The 26,594-nt window shown below is 38.3% G+C and overlaps 2 protein-coding genes across 9 annotated transcripts in view; one reads left to right on the top strand and one right to left on the bottom strand.

Annotated features, from left to right (window-relative positions):
* LOC134840436 (androgen-dependent TFPI-regulating protein-like) overlaps positions 1 to 10,625 on the top strand; it is a 183,940-nt gene extending 173,315 nt beyond the window's left edge. The window contains exons 1-3 of one of the 8 annotated variants that reach the window (XM_063856239.1): positions 1,782 to 2,515; positions 8,265 to 8,361; positions 9,626 to 10,625. In XM_063856239.1, the coding sequence (XP_063712309.1) occupies positions 9,683 to 10,453 (771 nt within the window). In that variant the 5' untranslated portion in view covers positions 1,782 to 2,515; positions 8,265 to 8,361; positions 9,626 to 9,682 and the 3' untranslated portion in view covers positions 10,454 to 10,625. The other 7 variants (XM_063856236.1, XM_063856238.1, XM_063856235.1 and 4 more) reach the window with 7 other exon arrangements.
* The window catches only part of LOC134840432 (phosphoinositide 3-kinase regulatory subunit 4-like), a 236,219-nt gene that overhangs the window by 94,807 nt on the left and 114,818 nt on the right, over positions 1 to 26,594 (bottom strand). The window lies entirely within an intron of this gene.

Raw genomic sequence — 26,594 nt, 5'->3', positions numbered from 1 at the left:
GATTACCGATGCTTCAGAATAGGGTCTTAACATGCCGATAGTGCAATTGGTAACCACTTAATAGTTATGTTTCGGTGATTAATCAGGTTCTTATACAAAAAGTTATAAATTGAGAGCAACAGTATTAGGTTCATAAAATCTAGGAACATTGAATTTAGATCGCAGCTCGCAAGCTACCGTATTGATAGATGACTATCATTGCTCTTCCAGTAAAATTGACTTTCAAGGCCGATTCAATTAAATTAGATAACTTGTCAGCTTCATTTAATTATCCAATCGAACGACATACTATCAAAATCCCTTTCTGCAAAAAAATTGTACTCAAAGCTATTTCTTTTAAAAGAGCCAAATTGGCTCTGTTAGAAGTTTTTGGTTTGACCAAGAAATCACGTTTTTTGGCGCTTTACTCTCTCAGGATTGGAATATATTGGCGCCAAAGCTGCCTTCAGAATAATTTTATTGTTAGTAGCCTAGAAATGGATGTCATAAAATAAAACCAAAGCTTTGGAAAAATTGGGCATCCAGATGGGGAGCCCCCCCCTTGATTTGTTACAAATTGAGGCAAATTGTGGTCAGTAAACTGAGTCGAATTGTTCTCAGACCTCATTATTAATCTCATCCTCAATAAAATGGCTTCTTCGTTTGATTAAAAAATGCGTCCTTTTCGAATTGCTTTTTTCAATGTGTTCAAACATATGCGCATGGCGTGAATTTCTATTTCATGTTGAAGTGGGTCATTTTTTATATTTACCACACACCATTCTTGCTTCCATTTTGGTATTTCAGCTCAAAATGCGCCCTTTTGTTTTCAAACCAGCTTCTTATATTCGTCTTAAATTTTACATCTTTCTTCTTTCCAACATAACATGTACGACCTTGTGCAACCAACTGATTGTTAAAACTTCCGAAAAAAGAACTGACTTTAGGGCAATGCTTCCGGTTGGTGTATTTTTCCTGGCAATGATTTATATTAGTTCAAAATATTATTTCAAAGCTTGTGCGGAAATTCAGAAAATAGCCTAGCACAAAAACTTCATTGAATCAGTTTGTGGTATAATGTAGGTAAGTTTTTTTTTACTTGAGTAAAACAAGACTGATGACATGCTGCGGCAGATATCAAAAAATATTATAATGGCTCTGATCTATAAAAAGGTCGGCAAAAACTTCCAAAAACGGTCCCAGACAAAAAATTCCAGAACACAACTGAGTCTTGGGTATGCCTGATGCTATCATAATCCCATTTTTTTTACTTGTTTGGGGAGGGGAGTTTCACTCACCATCGGACATTTGCCCCTCTTTGGCCCCTATTGATGTTGTTGAAGAGAAAGGAGCATTATTATCAATTGACGTCACAGTCTGAGCAGCCCCGAATCTAAAGGGTAGGCAAACACCGCCGCGTATCAGATAACACAGAGCTCAATTAGCATGTCGCATAAGCAATTGCGGGTAATGTTAAGCACCTGAGCCCCGCAATCTCGATTGGAATCTACAGGGCATTTAAACTAGTTTCAGAGCATAAAACATACACTGCGAATGAAAGCCACCACATACAGGTTTTGGGCCCCATTTCCGGCCAGTTAATGCGATTACTTTTTTATATTTTCAAATTAAACATCAGGGAATTGATTTTTACGTCTTTTTTGTTTGAAATTTTCTGTTGATCGGGCGGGCGACTGAAAGCACATTATCTGAGAGCGGCTAAAAAGGGATCAAAGATTTTGTTCCAGTCCAGAAGGGTTCTTCAGCCCTTATTTCAAGCTGGGTCCATTAGGCGAATTCTGCTCCTGGCTTTTAATTTAATCTGGAATTTGGTTCAGAGTGATCATTATTCAAATAGAATTGAACGAACAATTTTTTCGCGGCTTGAAAAGATTTGTTCAGCCGCGTTTATTTTGAAGCGACTGCATTTGATGAGTGAAAACAATTTCTTTTACACGCTCTGAAGAGTTTGAAAAAAAGCACTGGTGGATATCTTTTGCGTCTTGTTTTTTTTGTTCCCCTTCTTACTTTTTCTGCTTCAGTTTTTTTGTATATCCTTTCAGTGTTATTCACCTAATTTACCATATTTCAACGCATAACTCAAGTCTGCGCCCATTGCAGGTCTATTATTCGATCCCGAATTTTATTTAAAACCTTACTATAATATCTCAGGTACACATACTCAGCAGCGAGAAAGTTGAAATTATTTTTATCAGTTGTTTTCCTGTAAAATAGTTCAACCAAATTAATCTACTATCTTCAAATCAAGGCACCAGACATTGAAAAATCCTATTATAATCAAAGTCTGTCAATTTAAAAATCATGGAAGTAGTGTTCAAAAAATATGCCTGGAAGCTGTGTTTTTTCTACTGGCCCGCTGACCAATTTTTATTAATATTAATGTGATTGAGATAAACATGAAAAAACATCTGGTTTTGTTTACATGTGGCTTATAGAAGAAAACACAATTTGAATTTAAGCGGCGGCTCTCTACTGCAAATTTTTGCATTTTTGAAAGCATCACAGCAACAAAAAGGTTAGTGTGGTTCAATTCAATATTCACAGATTCTCAATTTTGTTGTTCTTGCTTTAAGCAACACTTAAAGCGCAGCCTTTTCAATTTTTCATTGCTGAAAATATACAAAACTGTCATGACTTCTTCCGTTTTGCAGCCGTTGATCCAATTGATCCAATTTTCAAAAACAAAAACCTCGTTATGCGGGGGCTTTTTTGAATATATATTTTTAATTTTTGGCCTATAATTTGCCCTTTGTTTGTTTGAACGAAAAAAGTCTCCCTTTCACGAAAAAACGATGCATGCAGCCCAATTCTAAGGGAGGCCCTTTTAAGATAATAAGGGTTTGAAAACAGAAATGGTCAATGCGCAAAACCGAAATGCTATTTATAATGCAAACCGACTGATATGGAGCGCGTGTTTGCCAGTCCCGAGACACGAAGGGCTAAGGGAAACACCTGGCGGTTATCCGCCTTGTAAAAATAATCAAAATAATTTTTTTTCAAGCCAAAACTTATAAGCATAGATTCTATCAAAGTTTAAAATTTATTTCGCTTTGGGAGAATACCAAAAAGGTCAGGTGGCCTGTCGGGTGGCATCTCCATGAGCAAAATTTATTCATCTACTTTCATCAATGTGAGAGACTGTTAACCATTATAAAACTCTAATTCTGCTTGTGGAAGTGTTCTGCTCTAAATTTTGCCTCCAATGTCCAAATTTTCAAACAAATTTAAACGATCATTTTCGCAACTCAAATCGCAAAAATTGCTGGAAAATGCAATACACTTTTTCTTCAATCAAGGAGTTTAGTTTTACTCAAAACAGTCTATTTCAAAGAATTTTAACCTAAATTTGTTACAATTTTTGATGATTTTAGCCTACTGGTCTAAAACGGCTAGAAATTGCGGCACTCACAAAATTATTCAATGAAAGAACCTTTTAAAAAAGTTAAACTATCATAACCGGTTTGAATTGCAACCGACAATATCTTTAAAATTACAAGAAAAATGATTATAATCCATTAAAAATTTCACAATTTTTAATTCGTAGAACTTTAAAATAAAAATATATTATTAAATTTTTTTCAATGGTTAAACTAATGGGTTAATGGTTAAGGGGTATGGTTGTACACATAGGGATGTGGTCTGTTGAACGTGTTTTATCTTCTCGCTTGTTAAAAATTTAAAAGACAAGGCGAAGAATTTCTCGCAAAATTTGCAAAGTTTCTGCAAAGTAATCAAATTTAATTCCGAAAAAAAATTGGATTGGAATCGATTATAATATATTATATTGGATTTTTCATTTTTTAAAATGCAATTATCATGAATCGTCGTGACGAAATTATTCAATTTAAGTGGCAACAAATAGATAGTTATCAACTATAAGGATTTATAATGTCTTCTTGTTTCAAACATAATCGATTATAGTAACAACAAAATCGATTTTGTCATCTGAATTTTACATTACATCTGTAATGGTTTATAACGGAACATTTTTGTCTCTCAAATCCATTTTAATCGGTTGACATCCATAGAGCTCAGTGCGTGATGAATGTCATAAATGTTTTTCAATCATTTAATTTTAGAGCGTTTTTTGTCCATCAACTACATTAAACTAATTCTAGCGATAGTTTTTTAGCATGCCTTTCAACAGTTTTAGTTGCTGTTAACATTCTACTTGTAATAGATTTTTTTTGAGATGAGACGACCAGCTTGTCTTTCTGTTGTCGTAATTTCTTTTTCTTCTTTTACGCAAAATTATTACCAGAATCAATCATCGGAATGATTTATCAAATTAAAGCCCGTATAGTCGTGATTCGATCGACGTTTAGAAATTTTTCCAGTGTTGAGAAAAACTGATTTAAACTACTCTCATTCTTATTATTCAAATAAGGCCGCGACAACTTAGCTTACGCCATTAAATTCAGGTTGCCAGTTGTTCATTCAGCGCTTTCTACCGAAAATTTTAAAATAAATCCATGTTTCTGCAAAAAATTTCCTTGTTTTCTAAAAAAATCTTTGTTTCTATATATTATCCGAAGAAAATGAGTTCGAAAATAGCTAATTTACTGATACTATTGAATATCCCTAACGTCTAGGCTTTTGACCAGATCCTCTCATCACACCGTCTATAAAAATGACACAATATGAAAGAAATAGCGCAGATCTGTTTTATTATTATTATTATTATTTTGATTGGAGCTATCTGTGATTCTTGCCTAACAAAGGCTATTTTGTTGTATTTAGATGTATGGCGCACATTACCTGTTGTTCGTTAAATTAGATAGGTGTGTGCAGGTTTTCATTTTTTTGTGATTCAAAGTGATTTTGAACGTCAAAACTTTAAATACCCAAAACGCTTTTTCTTAAAAACACTGTCCTTTGTAATAGTTATTATACGACACAATTCACGAAGATATAACCTTATCCTAGTTTACTTAGTTTTGTGTTTAAATCCGATTGTGAAAAACTAGGAGCTCTTTGATGCAAATGCGTAGCCTTCAGAGCATTCGATTGTCAGACCAGTTTTTTTGTTCTGCTAATTTTTTCGTACCGCATATGCAAAAGTTAGTTCCAGGGAGTACACAAAAAACTAAAATTGCTTGGCACTAAAGTGATTTTTTCAGCCCCTCAAAAAACCACAAGAATTCTAATATGCCTGAAACTCTCAAGCCACAATCAGAATTTGCTCAGAATTTGCCCAAAAAGCCATAATTAGTTGCTACCCTCCTTATATGTCAGTTTTGGCGCCAACGGAGCCTGTGCGCAAATTGTAGGTCAATTAACAAGTTTGTCACTGTCTATGAAAAATCCGGCCTTGAAAAACATCTAATCTTTTGGTCAATTTCTTGATTTAGACCAACTTAATAGGTTTATGTTTGTTGAGCAATTTGCCCAAGATACTTATGTTTAAAGAAGAAAATAACTGAAAGTGTGATATACTATATTAAATAGTATATTTGTTGTTTTGTCAGTGAGACCCTAAACTGTAGCTCTGAAATGTGAACAGGTTTGGTGAATCTCTGTTTGAACTGAATTTCTGTTCACGAAGTCGTCAGTTAAATCTTTCAAATGAACTCTCGCCACCTTCAGCTAACTTGAACTTTGTTTTGCAATTCTTGAGTTGATTTGGTCTTTATTGCAAGTAAATTGAACTTGAAAGATTACCTTATGAATTGAATGTACCTTTGAATTGAATGTGCAGGTAAGATTTGTTAATCTAGGGCATCTCTTTTAAAAATTAGGATATTGTTGTCAAAAAATAACCTTTTATCTTATCGAGCTGCCCTATGGATGCTAATAAGTTCGCAGAAATGTAGTAACATTTTCCTAAAAACGTTTTTGCCTTAAGTCCATAATTTGACTTTCATTCATTCGCACGTTGTTTTGACTAGAGTTTAGCGCATGACTAGTCTAAAAAAAATCTAACTGTTTTATGAATTTTTGAAACTTTTTGTTTATCAACGATGGAGTGGAGAATGAGAGCTATTCAGCTCCTTGTGAGCCCCTCTTGTGCCTTTTTTTAATGTTGCCTACATCAGGCAGACTACATGCAAGAATTTTCTCTCACTAAATTGGCAAAATAAATCGGAAAATTTGCGTTTTTAATATCTAAAATCCATATTCTGTCAAATTTAACTAAAACAAAAAACAAAGAAGCAGAAATCCACAAAATTTTGATTCTGAAGATTTTAAAACAAACTAAAAACAGAAATAAACGAACGAAAAACGTGTAGTTACGAAATCCGAAAACCTACGGCCAGTTTTAAATTTGAGTTTGGCAAAGAAAAAAGGAAATTAATTGATTTTGCTTTCTCCTAAATTAACCTAAGATCATTTTTATTTTCAATGAATGCAACTTTCTTTGATAAAAACGTAAGTTGGACCAAGATAACGTTGTCATCTCTAAACCAGATTAAGAGGAAGTTGTTAATTTGTTACTAACTTGGAATTTTCAGCCTATTATAATCGAGCGTTTTGCACGCAGTGCTAAGCAAATTTAATTTAAATTAAATGCTAGGGTGGAAAATCCTAACTTGGTCTATCTGGGGAGGATGTTAAACTGATTGTTTTTATTGTTTTACAGAAATTTGGTGTCAGATAAAAAAAAGAATATTTATACAATAAGAAAAAAGCAAACTTCGCTTATTGTGATGCAGGTATGACTTGCTTAAAACAACAGAAAATCGTGTGAAAGCTCAAAAAACTAACTGTTGTAGAAAAAATTGGGGTCTTTTCTAATTATTCCTTCAGAATTTCTAAATTTTCGATTTTGCAATATTCAATGTCTAAGTGCGGAAAAAAACACTGATTTCACTGATTGGTTTAGTTGAAACAAATGTCATCGTTTTTATTCTTTAGCCGGTTTCTAACATGGCTGAAACTTAAACAGATATGAATGTGTATTTTTTTCTGGAGCTATTCTCTGCAGTTTTTTCTGGTCTGGGTGAAACGCGGCAAATTATTTGTTATTCATTCGAATAGTTTACATCACTATCTGTGTTTTTGACCACTTCACTGATTCATGTGCCGAATTAAAAGTATGTTCACTGTTGCTAAATTTGAGCTTTTGCTAAAATTTGACTTGCTAGTTCTAGCCAATCAGATTGAAGCAAAACAGTTTCAATTCAAAATGATGAAAAATGATTTTTTGGGCAGAAGGTAAAGGACCCAAAGATTGTTAATTTATTAAAACCTTGCGTATTCGGTGATTTTGAAAAAATAGAGAAATTTCCAATTTTTCAAGTTTTTTTTTCAGATTCTTATTTTTTTAAGTTACATTAGAAACTTGAAAGAGCAGTCAGTACATTGATACTTCATCTTCATACGAGCAGTTTAGTTCATGTTATCCTTTTGATTTTAATTTGTTATTTTCAACTAATTATCTCTTCAAACTCAACCATGAAAGATCAATGCTAAACTTGTTAGAAGTGTTTCGATACCGATTTACAAATTTAAGGTTTTTTATTTAATTCAATGATTCGAAAAATGGGTTTTTTTGCTTCGGCTTGTAAAATTCACTGGAAAATTGGTGCACGGTGTGTTTTTTTTTCATCAGATTTAATTTAAAGTTTTGATAAAATAGGAATTGGGAAAAAAGGATGTGACAAAATCTCTGATTTTGTGTCATGTTCTATAAAGTATGGCTCACAAAATAAAATGCGGAGAAACTTTGTACTCGGGTATGTTTTGGTTTTTTTTCACGCATAATTATTGCAATGAGTCGAGTGATATATCATATATTAAAATGTCCCGTCGTGATTCGAACGACATTAGAGAAAAACTGTCCCAGTATCGAAAAGCGGGCTGAAAATTTTTGATTTCCTGTTTAAGTTCGAGCGAATAAAGTGATCAAGCATGCCAACAATAGCTTTTTTAGATTTGAAGGCTCAGTTTTTTCTCAAGTAAAGTTAGTTTTTGGAAATTTTAGTGCAATTTTAGAAATCAAAAAAACTTTCAAACAAACAATTTCAGAGAAAAAATTGAAAATAATTAAAATTTTCTTTTGAGTTCTTGCAACGATTTGCTTTTCGTTTTTCTAGTCGTTTTTCTACAAAAACTGTTTTCCAATTGTCCTAATTTACTATGATTGTCGAATATGCCCAAGTTCTATTTTTCGCTCAGATCTTTTTATCACACCACGCAAAAGAAAAGATACCAAATTGAAAAAGTTTTTTTGGTATTTCTTCTAATACTATGCACGGAACATTCTGTGCTACTTGCCCAGTTATCGGCTATTCTTGTTACAGATGTAATTTTAGTGTTTTTAGCTCTTTGAAAATTATCAGCGTGAACTTTCATGGCTTATATCCAGACAACGCAAGATGAAAAAACGTGTCATCGTGTTACAGCTCTTCTAAATGATAAGTACTGTTTTCAGTGTTTCAGAGTGTACACATTCGCGCTTGTACAGATTAGTAACCATTGTTTTAAAACAGAAAGAAAAAGTAAAATATTACAAGAGCTTATTGTCGAGCCACCATAGTACAAACACACATAGTCTTTATTATTTGCCATCAATAATAACTTGGTTTAGAAAGAATAAGTGAAACTCAAACTGACTGAACGGAAAAACAATTGAATTAGAGATTCACACAGAAAATCACATGCATCATTTGTTCCATGACCCCAAGGTGAGTCTTGACGCCTTTTCTCTTCTTCGTCACCCTCACACTCATGGTAATAACCTCTAAGTACTCACACTCTGTCAATTTGATCAAAGATCAATTAGAAACAAGGATAGCCGGTTGCTGTGCAAGTAGTACAGAACGTCCGAACACATTCTTTAATAACTGCAAAAAAATTCTTCAAAGTACCAAGTTCTTCAAATTAGCGTGATGTGATACGAAAACCATACGCATTCTTAGAAAGTTAGTAAAATATGCATAATCGACAGCAGTTGTCTTAAAATATAAACATTATAGAAAAAAAATTTAAAAAAACTTGAAGATTTTTTCTATTTTTTTTTGCACAGTATTTTTTTCATTTTTTGGAAACTTTAATTGCCGAGGAAACTTCCAATGAAGCTTACAAAACTAGTTCGTTTTTTTTTTTATTAAAATCAAGGTGTTAGCCTCATAAGGACCAATTTTCATACAGCGAACGTACTCAAAAATTTCAAACCGGTTTGGGACACGTTTTGAACGTTTTTAGTGTGGCTCGAATTACGACTGAAAGGGCTTCAATTTGATATATCACTCCACCTATTTCAATGATTATATGTCGTACCTAAATTTTCGTGAAAAAATGAACCCTGGGTCATAATTTGTTCCCAACCTTGGGGTAGTCAGAGCATAGAGTCACGCTGATGAAGTGCTAATCCAATCATAGCCAGAACCATGTGAGAGCTGCATATTGTCAGTTTGTACAGAAACCTAAAATCTCCACTAATTTGCATGAAATAAATCAAATTCGCCAAATTACTTTGGAGCAAAAAGCGCCGCTTAAACTATTTTTTTAACCTCTAGGCTTCCCAATTAGAATTTGGATTGGTGGGACTACCCGCCTAGAAACCAAATCTTATCAATTGTTTCCGCTCACTAAATGTGTTTCGTAAGGAAAACAATAAAAGCCCTGAAAATCATCCCAGGGTGCTTCCCCTCCAGCTATTGCGACCTATTTCCTGTTTCAGGTGTGAACTCTCAGCAACCGAACTGCTTTGACAGAAACACCTAAAAGGAAGTCAGCGATGCCTGAACAAATTTCACTTCGTCAAGTTATCATAGCGCTTTTTCACACGACTTCCCTTTTCGCCTATGCCTGGGCTCTTTACATTGAGATATTCCACTTCGCCTATCATTATTACAACTTCGCATTCAAATTCGCGACTGTTTGGTTCAATCTGTTTTGTGTAGTTTACCATCTGTTTGCCTCGCTCAAAGCAGCCCTGGAAAATGGCAACAGTTCAGTGAAGATCCACGCTACACTTGTGAAACTGCTCACCATTCTGGAAAGTCGCATGTTCACATGTATTATATTTCCCCAAGCACCTCTGATCTGTCTGGCATTCTGGGGGTGTTTTCTGCTGGACCCTGCAGCTGCAGTGCCTCTACACGTGCAGAAAGATAAATACTGGATCTACGCTACGCATCTACAGCACACATTCATAGTACTAACTATGCTGTTTGACTTCTTAGTAAAGGAGCACGAGTACTGCAGCAGTAAATTGCAGGGTATCCGGACCATGCTTGTATTTACAATCGGATACAACATCCTCCTCACTATCCGAGGCATTGTGTACAATGACTGGACCTACTCGTTCGTTCAGCAGATGGACGGGCTACAGATCATAGCTATGATTATAGTGGGAAACTTGCTCTTGTCGGCCAACTACTGTTTCGGCCACTTCCTCCACTCCATAAAATCCCAGTGGATGAAACACTTCGTCGCTTCCATCCCAGACCACAACTCCTATTGCGTCGCCAAACCAACACAAGCCCAGAAACAGAAACTGTCATGAACAATGACAAAAAAATTTGCTAGTAACGTTTCAACTACAACCTTCACTCACATGGTATTCATTGTTAAATCAAAGCTGTGCTTTCGAAACTTTAACAGAAACTTGAAATTTGATGATGTATTCATTTTTGTATATGTGCGCTTATTTGAATTGAATTAATTCTCGAAAATAGTGTATATCGTTTTCTATAACAAAGAGTCAACCAGCAAATTGAAAAGAAGTTCATTTGCAAGAGCCGAGTTTAGATTACTGCGCCACAGGGGGCGGATCTAGGGTTTTCTCGAGGGGGGCGGGGGCGAATTTTCAAAAAAAAAAAAATCGAAATTTTGTCAACATTTTTTTAGGTGTCGACCAAATTGATTTTCCGAGCTCTCTCAATAGCACAAAAAAGTCCCTGTTTTGGCCAAAATTTCTGCGCGGCAGGCAAAATTTTGAAAAAAAAACAGGCCAAAAGTGCGTTTTTAGGCTTATTTGGAAATCGCGTTTTTTCGGCGCGCGCTCCCCTCTTAAAATTACTATATTTTAGGGTCCGTCAGCCAAAAATGGATATCTCAAAATAGTTCAAAGGGGGACTTTTTTGGTCGGCAGCGAGTCCAATACCCCTTGGGGGAGTCCGCCCCCTCCCTCTAAATCCGCCCCTGCTGCGCCATCAAAATCTCCGACCGCTTTTAACAACCATTGAAGAACTCGAACTTTTCACATGGGAATGTATAGATCAGAGGTGTTACCATATTTTTTACTGCATTTTTTTAAATGGCTGATTTTTCTTTAAAAGATTGATTAGCTTTTTGTCAGCTGATCAACTCTATACAAATTTGAAAACAAAACTGCAGTAATCAGTAAATAACTCGGCTTACTAGTCTGGTGAATTACTAAATATTGACCTGACCGCTAAATCAAAATAAATAGGATAACTGCACTTTCGTTTGCAAAATTGATCTCAATTGAGCCACACTAAAACTTTTAAATGTGCGAGCCAGGTTCATGGCTAAAATTACTACATATTTTTTTATTCCCAGTTTTATTTTGCGAAAAAATATGTAATGCTGTAAAGTACAAATCTCAGTTTTCCTGACTTTCTCGACCAAATTGGAGACGGCGCGACTAACAAAAACGGTGCGACTCAAAATGCAAAAGCGCGACCGGCATTGCCGGCGCGAACAAAAGTTGCTATTTCAAGACTTTCGCGAACGAGATGGAGGCGGCGCAACTTTTCCGAACAAGGTAAAGATGGCGCGACTTTCCAGACCAAGGCTGAGGCGGCCCGACTAAGAAAAATATTTCTGAGACAAGGACGGAGACGGCGCAATTTTCCAGACCAAGGCGAGGACGGCGCCACTTTCCAGACTAAGAGGGAGGCAGCGCGACTTTCCAGACCATGGTAGAGACAGTTCAACTTTCCAGATCAAGGGAGTTCCGGCGCGGCTTTTCAGACCAAGACGGAGACGGCGCGACCAAGAAGTATTTCCTTGCAATCGATGTGGATACGACGCGACTTTTGAGACCAGCGCGGTGACGGCGCGACTTTCCGGACCAGGTTGGAGACGGCGAAACTTTCAAGGCAAGGCAGGGACTGTGCGTTTTTACCGGCCAACTTTTCTTTGCAACCGGTGTGAATGCGGCGCGGCTTTCGCGATCAGAGTGGAGACGGCGCAATTTTCCAGACCAAGGCGGAGACGGTGCAATTTTTCAGACCAAACCGAAGAGGGCGCGACCAAAAAACATTTCTTCGCGAGCGAGGTGGACACGAAGCGTTTTTTGAGACCATGGTGGAGACGGCGCGAATTTCTAGACCAGGGGAGAGACCGTGCAACTTTCCAGACCAAGTCTAAAATAGCGCGATTTTGCAAAATTGATCTCAATTGAGCCACAAAAAAAAACATTTAAATGTGCGAGCCAAGTTCTTGGCAAAAAAAACTATACATTTTTTTTGTTCCCAGTTTTATTTTGCCAAAAAAAACATGTAATGCTGTAAAGTAAAAACCTCAGTCTTCCTGACTTTCTCGACCAAATTGGAGACGGCGGGACTTTTGCGACCAATATAGAGACCGCGCGACTAAGAAAAACGGCTCGACTCAAAATGCAAAGGCATGACCGGCATTACCGCGCGAAAAAAAGTTTCTACCTTTTTGCGAGTTGGAGACGGCGCGACTTCGCAAACAAGGTGGAGACGGCGCAACTTTTCCGAACAAGGTAAAGATGGCGCGACTTTCCAGACTAAGGCTGAGGCAGCCCGACTAAGAAAAAATTCATCTGAGACAAACAGGGAGACGGCGCAATTTTCCTTACCAAGGCGAGGACGGCTAAGGTGGATACGGCAACTTTCCAGATCAAGGGAGTTCCGGCGCGGCTTTTCAGACCAAGGTGGAGGCGGCGCGACCAAGAAGTATTTCCTTGCCATCGAGGTGTATACGACACGACTTTTGAGACCAGCGCGGAGATTGCGCGACTTTCCGGACCAGCGTGGAGAAGGCGCAACTTTCCAGGCCACGGCAGGTACGGCGCGTTTTTACGGGCCAAACTTTTTTGAAACCGATGTGGATGCGTCTGGGTTTTCGCAATCAGAGTGGAGACGGCGCAATTTTCCAGACCAAGGCGGAGACGATGCGACCAAGAAACAATTCTTCGCGACCTAGGTGGACACGACGCGACTTTTAAGACCAGGGCGGAGATGGCGCTAATTTCCAGACCAGGAGAGAGACGGCGCAACTTTCCAGACCAAGGCGGAAATAGCGCAATTTTCAGACCAGGATGGAGACGGCGCGACTTTCCAAGGCAGAGGCAGCTAAATTTTTCAGACCAAAGCGAAACCGGCATAATTTTCCAGACCAGGGCGGAGACGGCGCGACCAAGAAACAATTCCTTGTGACCTTCGCGACCGAGGTGGATACGGTGCAACTTTTGAGACCAGGGCTGAGACGGCGCGACTTTCCAGATCAGGTTGGAGACGGCACAAATTTCCAGACCAAGGCGGAGACGGCGCGATTACGCAGGCCAGGACGGAGATGGCGGAACTTTCCTGACCAAGACGGAGACAACGCGACTAAGGAACACTTCCTCGTGGCCTTTGCGACCAAGGCGGGCATGGCGCAAATTTCGCGGCTAGAGCGGAGACAGCCCGATTTTCCAGACCGAGACAGAGACGGCGCGTCCAAAAAACAATTCCTCGCGAACTTCGCGACCGAGGTGGATACGGTGAAACCTCGGTAGCGAAGGTTACGAGGAGTTTTTTTTAGTCGCGCCATCTCCGCCATGGTCTAGAAAGCCGCACCGTCTCGGCTTGGCTTAAGTAGTAGGTCAAAATTTCGAAATTTGTCTAAAAGAAAAAAAAAACTACACCCAGTAGAAATAATGCATCATTTCCTCGAAAACCTGCGGATATTGCTCATCTGATTTTCGAAAAAAAGACAAAATAATCTCACTGGGTGAAGTTTTTCCTTCAGACAAAATTCAATTTTGTCTTGCCGCTTAAACCACAGTTTTTTTTTTACTTTTTAAAACGTAAAATACGAATTAAGTTCAAATCTAAAATTATATTTTTGCTGTGATTATTTGGTAAAAAGCTATGACAGTATGAAGTTTGCTAACTTGGCTAAATTGTGAAAATAGCGCGCATTGTTTTTTATTGTTTTAACGCGTGAATAGAGGTATTTTGGTGCTCAGAAAGTGTTTCAATTTGATTTGAAGCAAATTTTTCAGATTTTTTTTGTTGCTGGAGACTTCATATTTTGTTTTTCTTTTTTTTCAAAAGATGATTGGTTGCTTGAACTTAAGGGGCAAAGCGCAACATTCAGATATTTTTTCGATAATTTTTTTTTATTGTTGTGATTTTTTAATAAGAAATTATTTGGACAAGATTGTTGTCTTGAGTTTAAATTTAAAACAATATTTCAATTGTGGTCATTATTCGGTAAATTATGGGGATTCAAGTATTGCCAATTGGGAGAATTTGAAAAATATTTTGTGCTGATAACGCGTAAGCAAAAATTCATTGCAACTCAGAATTGGTTCCAAACTGAGAGGAGGGATGATTTTTGGTCTGCTTAAGAGTTTTCTCAAATTTGAAACTTATCACCATTTACTTTAGATAGCGTGAGGGAGGACTATTTTAAAAAAATAATCATAATTTTTCAAGTTTTTCATTTTTTGAAAGTGTGATCCATTTTCTAAAGCAAACACCAGTACACAGGCCTTAAATTGCAGTTGGAGCATTCAGGGCTTCACACTAAAACCAGTACTTTTGTTCGATATTGTTGGTTCTTACCAAAACCTGATCATTTTCCCGAGTTGAGTCCTACAATTAAGGTCCAGAAATTGCGCCAAATTTTCGCATTTACAGACTTGTACATATTAACCTATGAAAAAAATCAAAGAGTGCACTAAAAAAGTACGCATCCCTAAACGATAGTGGATGGTTATCTTGCAAGATTTTTTAAGCTACTGTTTATATTTGAAGATTTTGAATTTGCATGATCATGAAGCAGTTGCAAAACAATTGGCTTTGACAGCAAAAATTGACTCTGCGTCGAGTTTATGTGCGTACAAAATTTTGCAATTGCACCAGCAAAATGCTTGTGTTATTCTACCAGGCCAATTTTTTCTTATCGAAGTCGAAACTAAAAGTATGACTATTGGCAGTTTTTTAGCATGTGCTGAAAATATTTTGTCTTTGTGGCCAGTGTTTGAATACCACTTAGATTCGGTGCAGTTGATAGAGAATGTAAATCCATTGCAACAAGTTATTAGGTTTAACACCAGCAGTGGTCAAGTTATTCATTTTTTTGAAATTAATTTTCTGATTTTGATTCTTCTTTAATTCAAGACTTCGCGTTTGCCATATTTATTTTACGGTTGTTGCTTTTAATTATTTTTTTTTTACTAAATCATGATGCATTTTAGTTTATGTTTCGAGTCTTACCAATAATTTTTGTAATGCCTTGCTAGAGATTAGAGTCGTTTAGTCGATCGAATTTAAGCATATCCCCTCGCTCTCTCCTGAAAGATTTTCTAGTGGCAAAGCTTGTTCCACGATCACTGTTTTGTTGTCCTTCCGCTGTTAACTTCTCTAAAAAAAAACTTCTTGAAAGTCTTGCAAAACTAGGTTTATCTTGCAAGATCTAGCAAGGTTCTTGCAAAATTGTTTAGAGTTGTGCATAATCTTTTAAAGATTCTTGCAAATTAACTATCCTCGATCGACTTCGAATTTAGAAAATTCTTTTAAATCAACTAACCTTCCTTTAAATGAACGAACATCTTTAAACTGAAGGGCGTACTTAAGCATACAAAATTACCTGTGGATACAGAGGGCGACGCAACTAAAATTACCAGCAGATTTAGGGGGCGAAGCAAATAAAATTATCAGCAGATTTAGGGGGCGACGAATTTAGGGGGCGACGCTGGAATTTGACACCGACGCAACCCAAATGATCTCCACTCGGTTTTTTCCGGTGCTGGTCCTTTTGCCTTCGGTGCCGGTCCATTTTTTGCAGAGGTTCGAAAATACTTTAGGAGGAAAAATTTTTAGGTGTGAAAGTGATTCCAATTTTGATTACGATCAAAGTTTATGAATGCACTGTGCACTGATGAACATGAAACATGCACTAGCTGCTACAAAAACCACCAGTGTTACTCTACAAGGCCCAGCTCTGGAACTTCCCCAGGCTGTTGAACACATGAAGAAATTGCGTCTTCTCTTTCAGCAAAGCCTTGACGGCAAAGGCAGTGGCTGCGATCAAAGGATCAAGGCTGATGCTGTCAAAATTGGTGATGTCCAACTAGAGGGTCGCAGAGGCCGGCCTCCTAAAGCTACATCACCTCACGATCATTTCCGTCAGACTGTCCACCTGCTTTTCATCGACTTCATACTGCTAGACTCGCAGGAAAGATTTTGGCGGCTGCCGCTCCATGCTGCAAGCTCCTTCCTAGCTGGATTTTGAGCAAAGATGCAACTGAAGAAGATTTTGAGGACTGGGTCGATCTGTACCAGAACGTACTGCAGGATGGCGACTTTGCGAGAAAATTCAATGTCTGGAGGAGTGCATGGCGCTTCCCCTCTTACAGCGATATACTTGAAAAATTCACGAATGCCTTAATAGCTCGACATAAGTTGACAATGCCAGTCGTGTACGCACTGCTCCAAAACGAAGCAACCCTTCCAGTAACACTCCTTCTCCAGTCTGAAACTGCTGAAGAACTACCTTCAATCTAATATGAAGGAAGATCGCTTGTCGAGTTTAGCTTTTATATATATCCAAAAGAAGTGGAGATAAATATTCATGATGTCATATACAGATTTGCCGCAAAAAATCAGGGACTCACTTTTATATAAATTTGTTTAAACTTTGTTGATTTTTGAATTCAGTTTCTGTTACTTTTTTTTCCAAAATCCCCCTCCCCTCGGAACAATTCTAGATCCGCGTGCTTAAACTGCTGAGTTTTGATTGACGAAGAGATATAATAAAATAAATAATCATTTTTGAAGAAGCGAACAGAGTAAATTAAGTTGCTTTTGTAATTTCAACTCATCTGTCAAATGATTGCTGAAAATCTGTTCCTCGATGTCAGAAATTGAACATTGGCGAATGATCTACAGTTTGCCAATGTTCAATTTGACATACTTGAAATTTTTACATAATTTTATGCAAAACCAATCAAAATATTAAAGAAGGTGTATCGAACATTTTTTCAAAACCTTACCGAAACTACTTTTCCCTTCAAGGTTAAAACATGTGAGGTTAAACCCTCCTTGTAGCAAGTATTTGTAGTTTAATATTCAAATTTTTGCAGATATCAAATTAACAAACTCACATGCCGTTTGATATTTTTGCTGTGTGAAAAGCCGCAGATGATAGGCAAAATGGCAAGCAAAAAATTGATCAAATTGGTCCTAATACATAATTCCTTTCCACTCCTCAAGATTTGTCGAAACAATTAACTAGAAGATAATTTGTGGTTTCGCCCAAATTTAAAAGATAGGAATGAACCGTTCAGTGGGATTGTTTATTTTTCCAAGAAGAATCATCGAGCGTTTGTCATCAAGACTGGTATCATACTGAATTCCTTTCAGGCGAGATTCTCGTTCTTAAAAACTGTGCTTTTGTTGAGAAAAACTGGGTTTTTTTTTCGTTCCGACCACTGTCAAAAGGTGAGAAAGATTGATGGGTTCTGCGGTTTTATTATAATTTGTTTACACCACCTCAAGGAAAACTAACTTCAAAGAAAGCTCAGATGGAGTATCATGATAAAATTCTTTCATTCTGTGATATCCTCCTACGATGTATCTTGTTGTAAAACTAATTTGCAATTCAAGAATGTATTATCTTGATCGTAACAAACAGATTTTCGTGTTAGTTTTTCAGTTAATTAGAGCGGTTCGAAAGTTCATACTCTGAACTCTCCGCTGTGTACAAAAGTCTCAGATCTAAATGACCTTGGACACTTAACATAATAAACTAAATAGAACACTGAAGGTCATGGTTACATCATCATTACTGCTATTGCAGTAGCAGTATCACATGCCCCCTCGAGTAAAAAAATTTTCTGGTATCAAAAACAATTTATAAAATCAAGAGTTCTTAAAGCTCAGTTTATAAAAGTTTAGTGATTGTCTGATTGCAAATAATCATTTCTTTAATTTTCGTCTAGTTCCATTCTGCAGCTAGGGTTCTAGTCCACTCCTTTGTCCAACGTGGCATAACCGAGTTTTCTTCGGAATAGATGTCTCTCCAGTAGACTCAATCTCGACTCTATTGGCCTATCATTCCCTGTCTTGAACTCTATTAGCCGTCTTCTGTACTCTTGTAAGGCTGCTTTTAAGAGTGCTTCCCCTGATAGTTCTCCTGAAAACTCCTTGGTTGAATGGTTTAATGGGTCACCAAAACTTTGTGCTTTTTGGCTCTTGGTTTGTCCTGAGCTTCTTCTAACCCCTGCATCTTCCACGCTGGAGTCATCTGATACCCCCGTGGAGGCTCGAAATTGTCATCACTTTCTCCGACTGACTGGTTTTCTCCTCGAAGTTCGTCTGCTACCTTTTGAACCCCCTCTTGAGTACTTGATCTGCCAGATTTTCCCACTCCGACGGTGCCACATTTATATTTTAGAATGTGTCAAGAATATCCTCGGGTTAGTGGCCAAGTCTATTATCTTCAGCTTCATTTTTTGTTAGCTTTTTGACATTGAACTTGATTGTGCGTTGCTGTCTGGGGCAGATGCCGTAGCAGCTTGTTTAGTGGTCGGTTCTGGCTTTTCCTTCTCGTCTTGTTTTTTGGTCTTTAATTTTTTCTCCGTTTTCTTCAATGCGACCTCTTTTTGTGCCTTCAGTCCCCCTGTGTTTGGTTTGGCTCTCTTGATGGTGAGGCTTAAGCCTCCCCCTGCTTCGGTGTCTTTAGATTTTACTATGATTTGGCTTTGTTTAAACCTGTCTACCGGGCTTACAAAGTCCGCCAGCTCCACCTGCCGTCACAGTTCTTCATCAGAATCGGTTTCCTCCATTTTTTCGGGAGAACTGATCTTCTGCAGTTTCTTGCGTGGCTCTGCTGACGGACTTTTCCTGCTCCCTGAGTCTGGTCCTGCGGTAGATAGATTTTCGCTGGTGCAATGTCGATTCTGCCGAAATCTTTACTGTCGATCCCGTTTCCGCCGTTATTTTTCCTTTTACAGGTTTCACGAGTGCTTGCCCGCTCTTCCATAAGTAATCTTTTCGCAGGATCGTTTTTTTCGGAAAATCTGAAGGTTCATTTTTTTTATCTTCGTTGAATCCCTTCTCCCATGAGTAAATCATCTCTTTCAGGAGCTCAGGGTTTGACTGTCCAGTTGTGTCTACTAGTCTTCTGATGTCGTTTTTCGCTGAATCTCTACGCTCCTCATTCCACCGAGCGTTCGCCTCCAACAGCTCTTATAGTGGTTTTGCTCGCTGGCGGTCTCGATCTGTGTGTAGTTGCTGCTTGCACAGCGGGTTGGTGTCCCTACTGAGCGCTCATTCTTACGATCTTCAAGTTCTCTCTGGATTGATCGATCCTCCGTTTGAGCTGTGACGCCGTCCATGCCGATCGTTCCAGGTAGTGTTTGTCTAAATAATCAGAGTTAGTTATAAGCTTATCAAGTAGAATCTTGAATTCTTTTTCTAGAAGTCTTCAAACTGTGCTTGAAATGGAGATACTTGACTGATTTTCTATTTGTTCCGCCGTAAATCACGATTTATTGTACTAAGACAGAATTTTATCGATCATTGATTTTCTTCTGGTATCATTACCTCCAATCTTCGCTTTATTGTTTGTATAGTTGTTTCTACGCCGATCGGACAGAGTTTTTGTTCAATTTTGTTGTCAATACAAAATGTTTCAAGTGTTTTCTCTTTAATGCCCGAGAGTTGATCGGAACGTATCGATTCTGGAATGCCATGTGGGTCTATGCAGGTCTGCAAAAATTTTACCGTACACTTTCCACTCGTTGATTTAGTGATTTTTACCTAAGGAATTTTCGAGAATCGATCTATAGCTACTAGAAGATAGATTTTTTTCCTTTGTGAATTTCTAACGGTCCCGCGTATGTAATTGAACTTCCTGGCCCGGCTGCGAAAGCAGTGGTAGCGGTTTTGACGAATTTGCTTGAATGAGGTATTTTGCGTTCTTACCATATCTGGTGCAACTACGGCACTCTTCCGCGAGGTTCACTATGTCTTTGTGCATATGCGGCCACCACAGGTATTGTGAGACTCCAAGCATGGCTTCTTGCCCCGGGTGTCCTCGATGGATTCTTTTGAGCACTGCTTGACGCAATTGTACTGGGCAGTCTGGTATCCGCCAGAATGCAGTCGTCTTGCACCGCCATCTGCGACTACAGAGGATTGGTATATGGTCCCATTAGCTCGAATCCTTGTTTGTCCCCTCGTTATTTTACTGGTCTGAGCCGGTCCATGTCAACTCTGCTAAGAGCCTCTTGTCAAAAAGTTTTGAAAGATTATCCAATTTGTATTACATGGATCGCATTTGCAGCTTCTGTTCATTTCGTCTGTGTGTTTGCCTTCTCGGTGGCTCGATAGTACAAGTTTCTTGTTCCTCGTCCATCTCATCTGTGGTCGTAAGGTCAGCTTCAATCACCTGCAAATCACTCACTTTCCTTTCTACCTGTTTTGCCGATGATGTGCTTATTGGCACTGGTACGCTCTCCACCGTCGCCGATTCCAGTTCCCGAGCATTGCTTGATGGTGTGCTGGACTCCCCCCCCCCCATCAATTGCCAGAATGATAGGAGCCTTTAATCGGGACTGGTGTCTTGTTTCACTATCTGAGCTGTCTCTAGTCTCCTGCTCCCTCCAATTAACTTTCTTGTTCGTTGTAGTGTTTCCGTGACTTCCTCTTCTCCTGATAGTTCGTTCGCGTTGTTCCTTGAGCGGTTGCAACTCGGATCTAGAATGCTCTCTTACCTCTCCTCCATTCCTGTGGCGTATCCGACCAACAGTCGTCTAATAGGTTGAAATTTCTTTGTGACATCTCCTTTCGTGAGTCTGTTTTTGGATTTTTCTGTTTCGCTGAATTTTGAACTGATTTAGCACTTTTCTTGCTCGACTGTTTGCTAGGTTGAAGTGAATAAAAAGTGATTCTTTCTCTTTGTGAACTGCTGTTTAGCTGTTTGGGCGGTCGCGAAAATTTTTTAATTTCGTGCCGGTCGGGCTTTGCTTGTTTTTGACCGTTTAGGTTGCCATAGCAACCAGGAGTCGATGACTTATTGGCCACCTTCCTTCTAGAATATTCTAGAATATTTTGATTCCGGTTGAGCGAATAAGTGTTTCCTAGCCTACTGTTTATGCCGTCTAAAGCTTTGTGAAAGGAGTTATTTGTTGCTACCACAAGCTTTTGGTCTAATTCGGATGCGGGCCAGGGAGTATTATACGGATAGTGCGATAAATAATCGACAATCACCATGTACTTCCCTGGAATGTGAACTATCATAAATTGTTAGGGCAATAACCGATCGACCCACCGGGTCAACCCTGATTGATACGTTTTCATTGATTTGTTCCCATCCAGGGCTGAGGTTAAAGCCTTATGGTCTGTTGCAATGGTAATTTCCTTCCCCAGTATGTAGTGTTTGTATCTGTCCACTGCCCAAATAACCGCAAGTAACTCTGGCTTGTTTGTTGAGTTTTTCTTTCTTGTACATTTAGTACCTTGATGTAAACGAAATCGGGGCCCACAACCCATTGTGAGTTTGTTGTTCGAGTGGGGCCCCCAAGCCGTTGTGACCGCATTTAACCCTTGTATCCCGATTTGCATCATAGTAATGTACTTTGGAAATGTTAGGTACTGCGCTTTTAATCGTGTCAACTACTGTGTGTTCATACCCCACTCGAATTTTTTTGCTGGTAGTTTCATGTTTTTAACTTTTTTTTTGGTTTTCCTCCTTAAGGACTGGACGGAGTTAATCGGTTAAACTTGCTGCGTTTGGGATGAATTTTGCTAGGTGGTTTATACTACACAAAAAAGATCCTAATTGTTTGAATGATTTAGGTGGGCTAAGATTTTGTACGGCTTCTGTTTTTGTGATTTTTAGTGTAACCGATGGCGAAATGTGATGGCCTAGCCAGTCAATTTGATTTTTGAAGATTTTAAATTTTGCTACCTTCAACGCTAGATTTTCATCGTTCAATTTTTTTTGTACTTTCTCTACTAACTCTTCGTGTTCTGTTCCATTTCCTTTTGACACAATGAGGATATCGTCTAGGAAACAAAAAGTGTTTTTTTGTGTGGTTGATCGTTCGGTCCATGGCTTTTCGAAACTCGGCCGGCATGTCAGCCAGACCATAAAACCCAGTGAGGAACCGATATGTTCCTGTACCGTTTCTCCGACGATATTGAAGTTACAATGTCTCGCTGTGTATGCAGCCAGTTTTAACTAACTATACGCATATTTTAGGTCTAACACTGTGAAGTAGAGGGTGCCTTCTCTCCTTTCCGTGACTATCTGACTTACCCCATCGATAAGCTCGTCAACGTTAGGCATTTGATACTTGTTTTTGAAAAGTTGTATGTTTTTTGGTTTTGCATCAAGTGCCAATTTTATCGAATCATCTTTTTTTTTACTGATATTACAATTCAAGCTATGAAACAATCACTTGTGCATTTATCAAACTTATTTCTGTGACTCTATCTCAGTAATATGTCAATTCATTTTTCTACCGTGTCTTGAATAAGAATTGGTATTCTTCTCCCTTTATCCTGAATCGGGCACAAGGGATATTTGAATTTTGAGCCCTTTTTGTGGTTTTTTGAGATCCCCTGTCATGCAAACAAATCCTTAAATTTTGTACAGAATTTGTTTTTCCAACCATCCGACTGCTCGCACATGAGCAGACCTTGACAATTTTTTGGTGCTGGTTTCTGTGTGGTCGAGATCCTCACCTGTCCTTGTAGATCCAAGCCCATTATGCATCTAGTCTTGCGTTTCGTCACTAAGAACGTGGTACATTTTACTTCCCAACCCGCAGATCGTAGACTTGTCTTCAACGCCCCCAGAACACAGATCGGTTGTTTGTTGTAATCTACAAATTGTGTAGCCAAGTTTAAGTTTTCGGCAGGTAAAAATTGTGCCTTTTTCGGTTTTTCGATGATTTTCTTTGTCGTCGCCCAATTTAGAAAAGATACTGGATTTTCCGTATCTGTTGTCTATTGAAGTATTTGGTTGTCTATTTGTACCATGGTTTTGAGTGAGTTTATTTTATTAGACGTTGAATCTCTAAGTACGTCAATTTTTTGGATGCTCACCCTTTGTCCCAATAGTTGTTGATTTCTCTCCTTGATTCTTTCTCGCACATATCTTGAGATTCGTGCACCTTCTGATAATTGTGGTTGTATTGACATCACTTGAAATCACTACATGATCAGAAGTCTCCTCTTATGAGATCGCATTCCTCTTCTGATCTTTCCGAATCTTCCATAACTTCACTCACTTGCTGAGACCTACAGATTTTTGCGAAACAATTGGGTTTCCCGCAGTTTTTGCAAGTTTCACCCATTGCCGTGCAGGTTTTCAGGTGCCCCTGATCAATTGCGCGTCCACATCTTTTGCATGGTTTTCTCTTGACCACCGGAATTATTCGATCTAATGTTTTTCTTTTCGTTTATTGTTTTTCTTCTTGTGCTGTTGTTTTCTTGTATTTTTCGAGTTTCGCACTGCCATTACTGGTTTTTGGTTCATCTTCACTCCCGATGTGTAATTAGTACTAGTTCCTGCCACTTTTGCTGCTTTCGTCTTTTGAAACGCCATTGTGGTCAGTTTACTATGTTCAAGTTTTATGGCTCTCTCGAGTACTTCCTCAGGCTCAAGTGTTTCGAATGTTAGAGTGTCCTGCAACGTCATGTTTTTCATTTTAGATATGAATAAATCTCGAACAATTTCCTTTTCAAGATTTTCTAACTCCGATTGAGCTGCGTGAGCAGTTAGCGCCGCATGGATTGCTTTCAAACTTACCCCTGGTTTTTGCATTCTTGTAAATAGTTTGTATACTTCTTGCGTTACACATATGACCTTTTAGAATGAAGTCGATGCAGATTCTGCGATTTCCTTGAATGACTTTTTGGAAATTTCAGCATGTGTTTTTTTCCGTCGAAATCTTTTCTTTCCTTCCGTTCCTAGAGAGAGGAATAATCTGGATACTAGCTTCTTCTGTACCAAATTATAATAAACATTGTGACCAACCCTTGGACCACGTGTTCTTTTATCCTCATTCTCTAGCAGAAATCGATCTCTCGCTAATTTATCTCTGACATTTCGGGCTGTTGTCGCAGCTTCATCTTCTCCCTCGCGTGGCGTCTCTGGTCTTGGTGCTGGTTCTTCCTGTATGTCTTTTGGGTCCTCCAGCATAACTCTGGGTTGACCTTTTCTTTCACCGTTACAGCCATTAGAAATTGTTCTAACCAGATCTTGAATTGCCACTGTGGGTCTAGGTTGGCTGACGCCCAAAATACTGGTATTCCCATATCAGTACGGTTGTCCCTAGCTGAGAAGCCTGCTGGCTGTGCCATGTGATATCCTACGAGGTATCTTGCTGTAAAACTAATTTGTAATTCAAGAATGTATTACCTTGATAGTAATAAATAGTTTTTCTTGTTAGTTTTTTGGTTACTGAGAGTGGTTCTAAATTTCATACTCTGAACTCTCCGCTGTGTACCAAAAGTCTCAGATCTAAATGACCTTGGACACTTAACATAAGAAACTAATTAGAACACTGAAGGTTATGGTTACATCATCATTACTGCTATTGCAGTAGCAGTATCACGCATTCGTCTTTATTATTTTCTTTCAAAAATTTCGATCAAATTTTCTGGGGCGTGAAATTTTTTTGCTACTAGAATTCAAATACAACGATGAGTCTGAACATTTCAAGAAAACTCAAACAAAAATTAACTAACAAAAAAGCTAATTGCGAAACATTTTGTGCTAATTGCAGCGAAACCTGTAACAATGGTGCCAATGATTTGCATTTCTTCTCCTCTTCTACGCTAAAACAACCCGAATCTGGGCAAAATTCAGGCTTGTTTTCTTTTTCACAGAGGGGCTGTTCTGAAAACGTGGTTTAGAGTGCAAATTACGGATGAAGTACTTTTATGTCATATAAAAATGATGAAAAAAGTCAAACTTAAATTTTCGGGTTAAAAAAGTCAAACATAAGCTATAGTTCCTTCTCACCGTGAGTGATCGGGAAAAAAACCACCTTGGGTGGTATTGATTGAAGGGCTACGCTCTTTCTCTCTTCAGGGATTTCACATAATCACTACCCAAAGACCCCCCCCCTTGGGTCAAGACCTTGTAAAAAGGGCCCAAAAGCTGGCCTGTTTTTCATAAAACCCAAGATTTGCCACTACAACCACCAACGTTAAATAAAAACGAAAAAAAAACTCGTGAAAACGATTGAATTCGACCAAACGTTTGCGTCTGATTTAAAAGAAAAACATTCAAATGCATTGTTGAATTAAACATTTAATTTGAGTAATACATAACCTAAGATATTCAGTTAAATTGTTCTACTAAACTGTTTTTTACTAAATATGTCATTCTTATTTCTACCAACACGATGATCATGAATGATCAGTTCACTTAACTATAATATTAGTTTAAATTTTTGTGCACAATTTTGTTTTACTATTTCACGTCTATTTCGTATTTGAAACAAATAGCTTCATCAGCAAAAGCAGCAAGTGAACTGAGTAGCTGGGGTCTAATGTCAGCTCAGAATTAATTTGGCTGTTTGAATGTTTACTCTTGGATTGTTTCTCCAGCTGACTATTTGAGTTTTCGTCTTCATAGTCGGTCGAATTTTTACTGGATGAGGTGGCTGACTCATCGTTCGGCGCAACTGTGATTACGACTTCGACATCTTCGTCAACTGCGTTGTTTTCAGAGTCATTCGGACCCACAACATCCACAGCTACATTGACAACTTTGCCATAGTCTCCTGTTTGACACACTTCGTTCGCAAAATCTTCTGCATCCTTAATCTCAAGTTTGCATTCTTTTCCAGAACTGCATCTCGTCATAAAATCATAATCGGCCGAACTAGGATAGGGTTGTCTGAAGGATGCATAGATAACGACTTCCAGCAGTTCTAATTTGAAATCCAGAATAGTAACTTCTCCTTCACTGACCTTGACCGTGAAATAGCGAATTTCTCCTACCGTCAAGGCCTTCAATGTGATATTGTTCACTTCTTTGGTATCAAATGAGCTGTTGTAGTCCGCAACAGTTGACCCTGCGGCTCCTTTCCAATTCCCCCTTTATTACTTAAATTTCAATTCCACGTATGCATTTAAAGTAAGTTTAGACCATTTTTATACGAGAGAAAGGACCAACATGTGTATATACAAGCTGATCAGCTCTTAATCTTTGCTTTGAATTGAATACTTTTTTGTTTATTTTTCTGGACAGGGTAACATTGCATCACGGTCCAGCAACAAGCAAGCAATAAGTAAGTAATTTTTATTTGAAGAAGACTTGCGTCCTTAAAATTTTATGGCTATCCAAGTCTCGTTAGCTATGAAAACTAAGACTGTTTTTCAAATTTTAAAATTAAATTTGATGTTGTTGGTTGTGGTAGGAGGTGGAAGGGGGGGGGGGGGATAGTGGTAGGGATTTATGGAAAAAAGCCG

The sequence above is a fragment of the Symsagittifera roscoffensis genome, chromosome 2 (assembly GCF_963678635.1).
Source record: "Symsagittifera roscoffensis chromosome 2, txSymRosc1.1, whole genome shotgun sequence".
In the NCBI taxonomy this organism is placed as follows: Eukaryota; Metazoa; Xenacoelomorpha; order Acoela; family Convolutidae; genus Symsagittifera; species Symsagittifera roscoffensis.
Note: the sequence above shows the minus strand (reverse complement) of the source record. Positions and strands in the feature narration are given on the sequence as shown.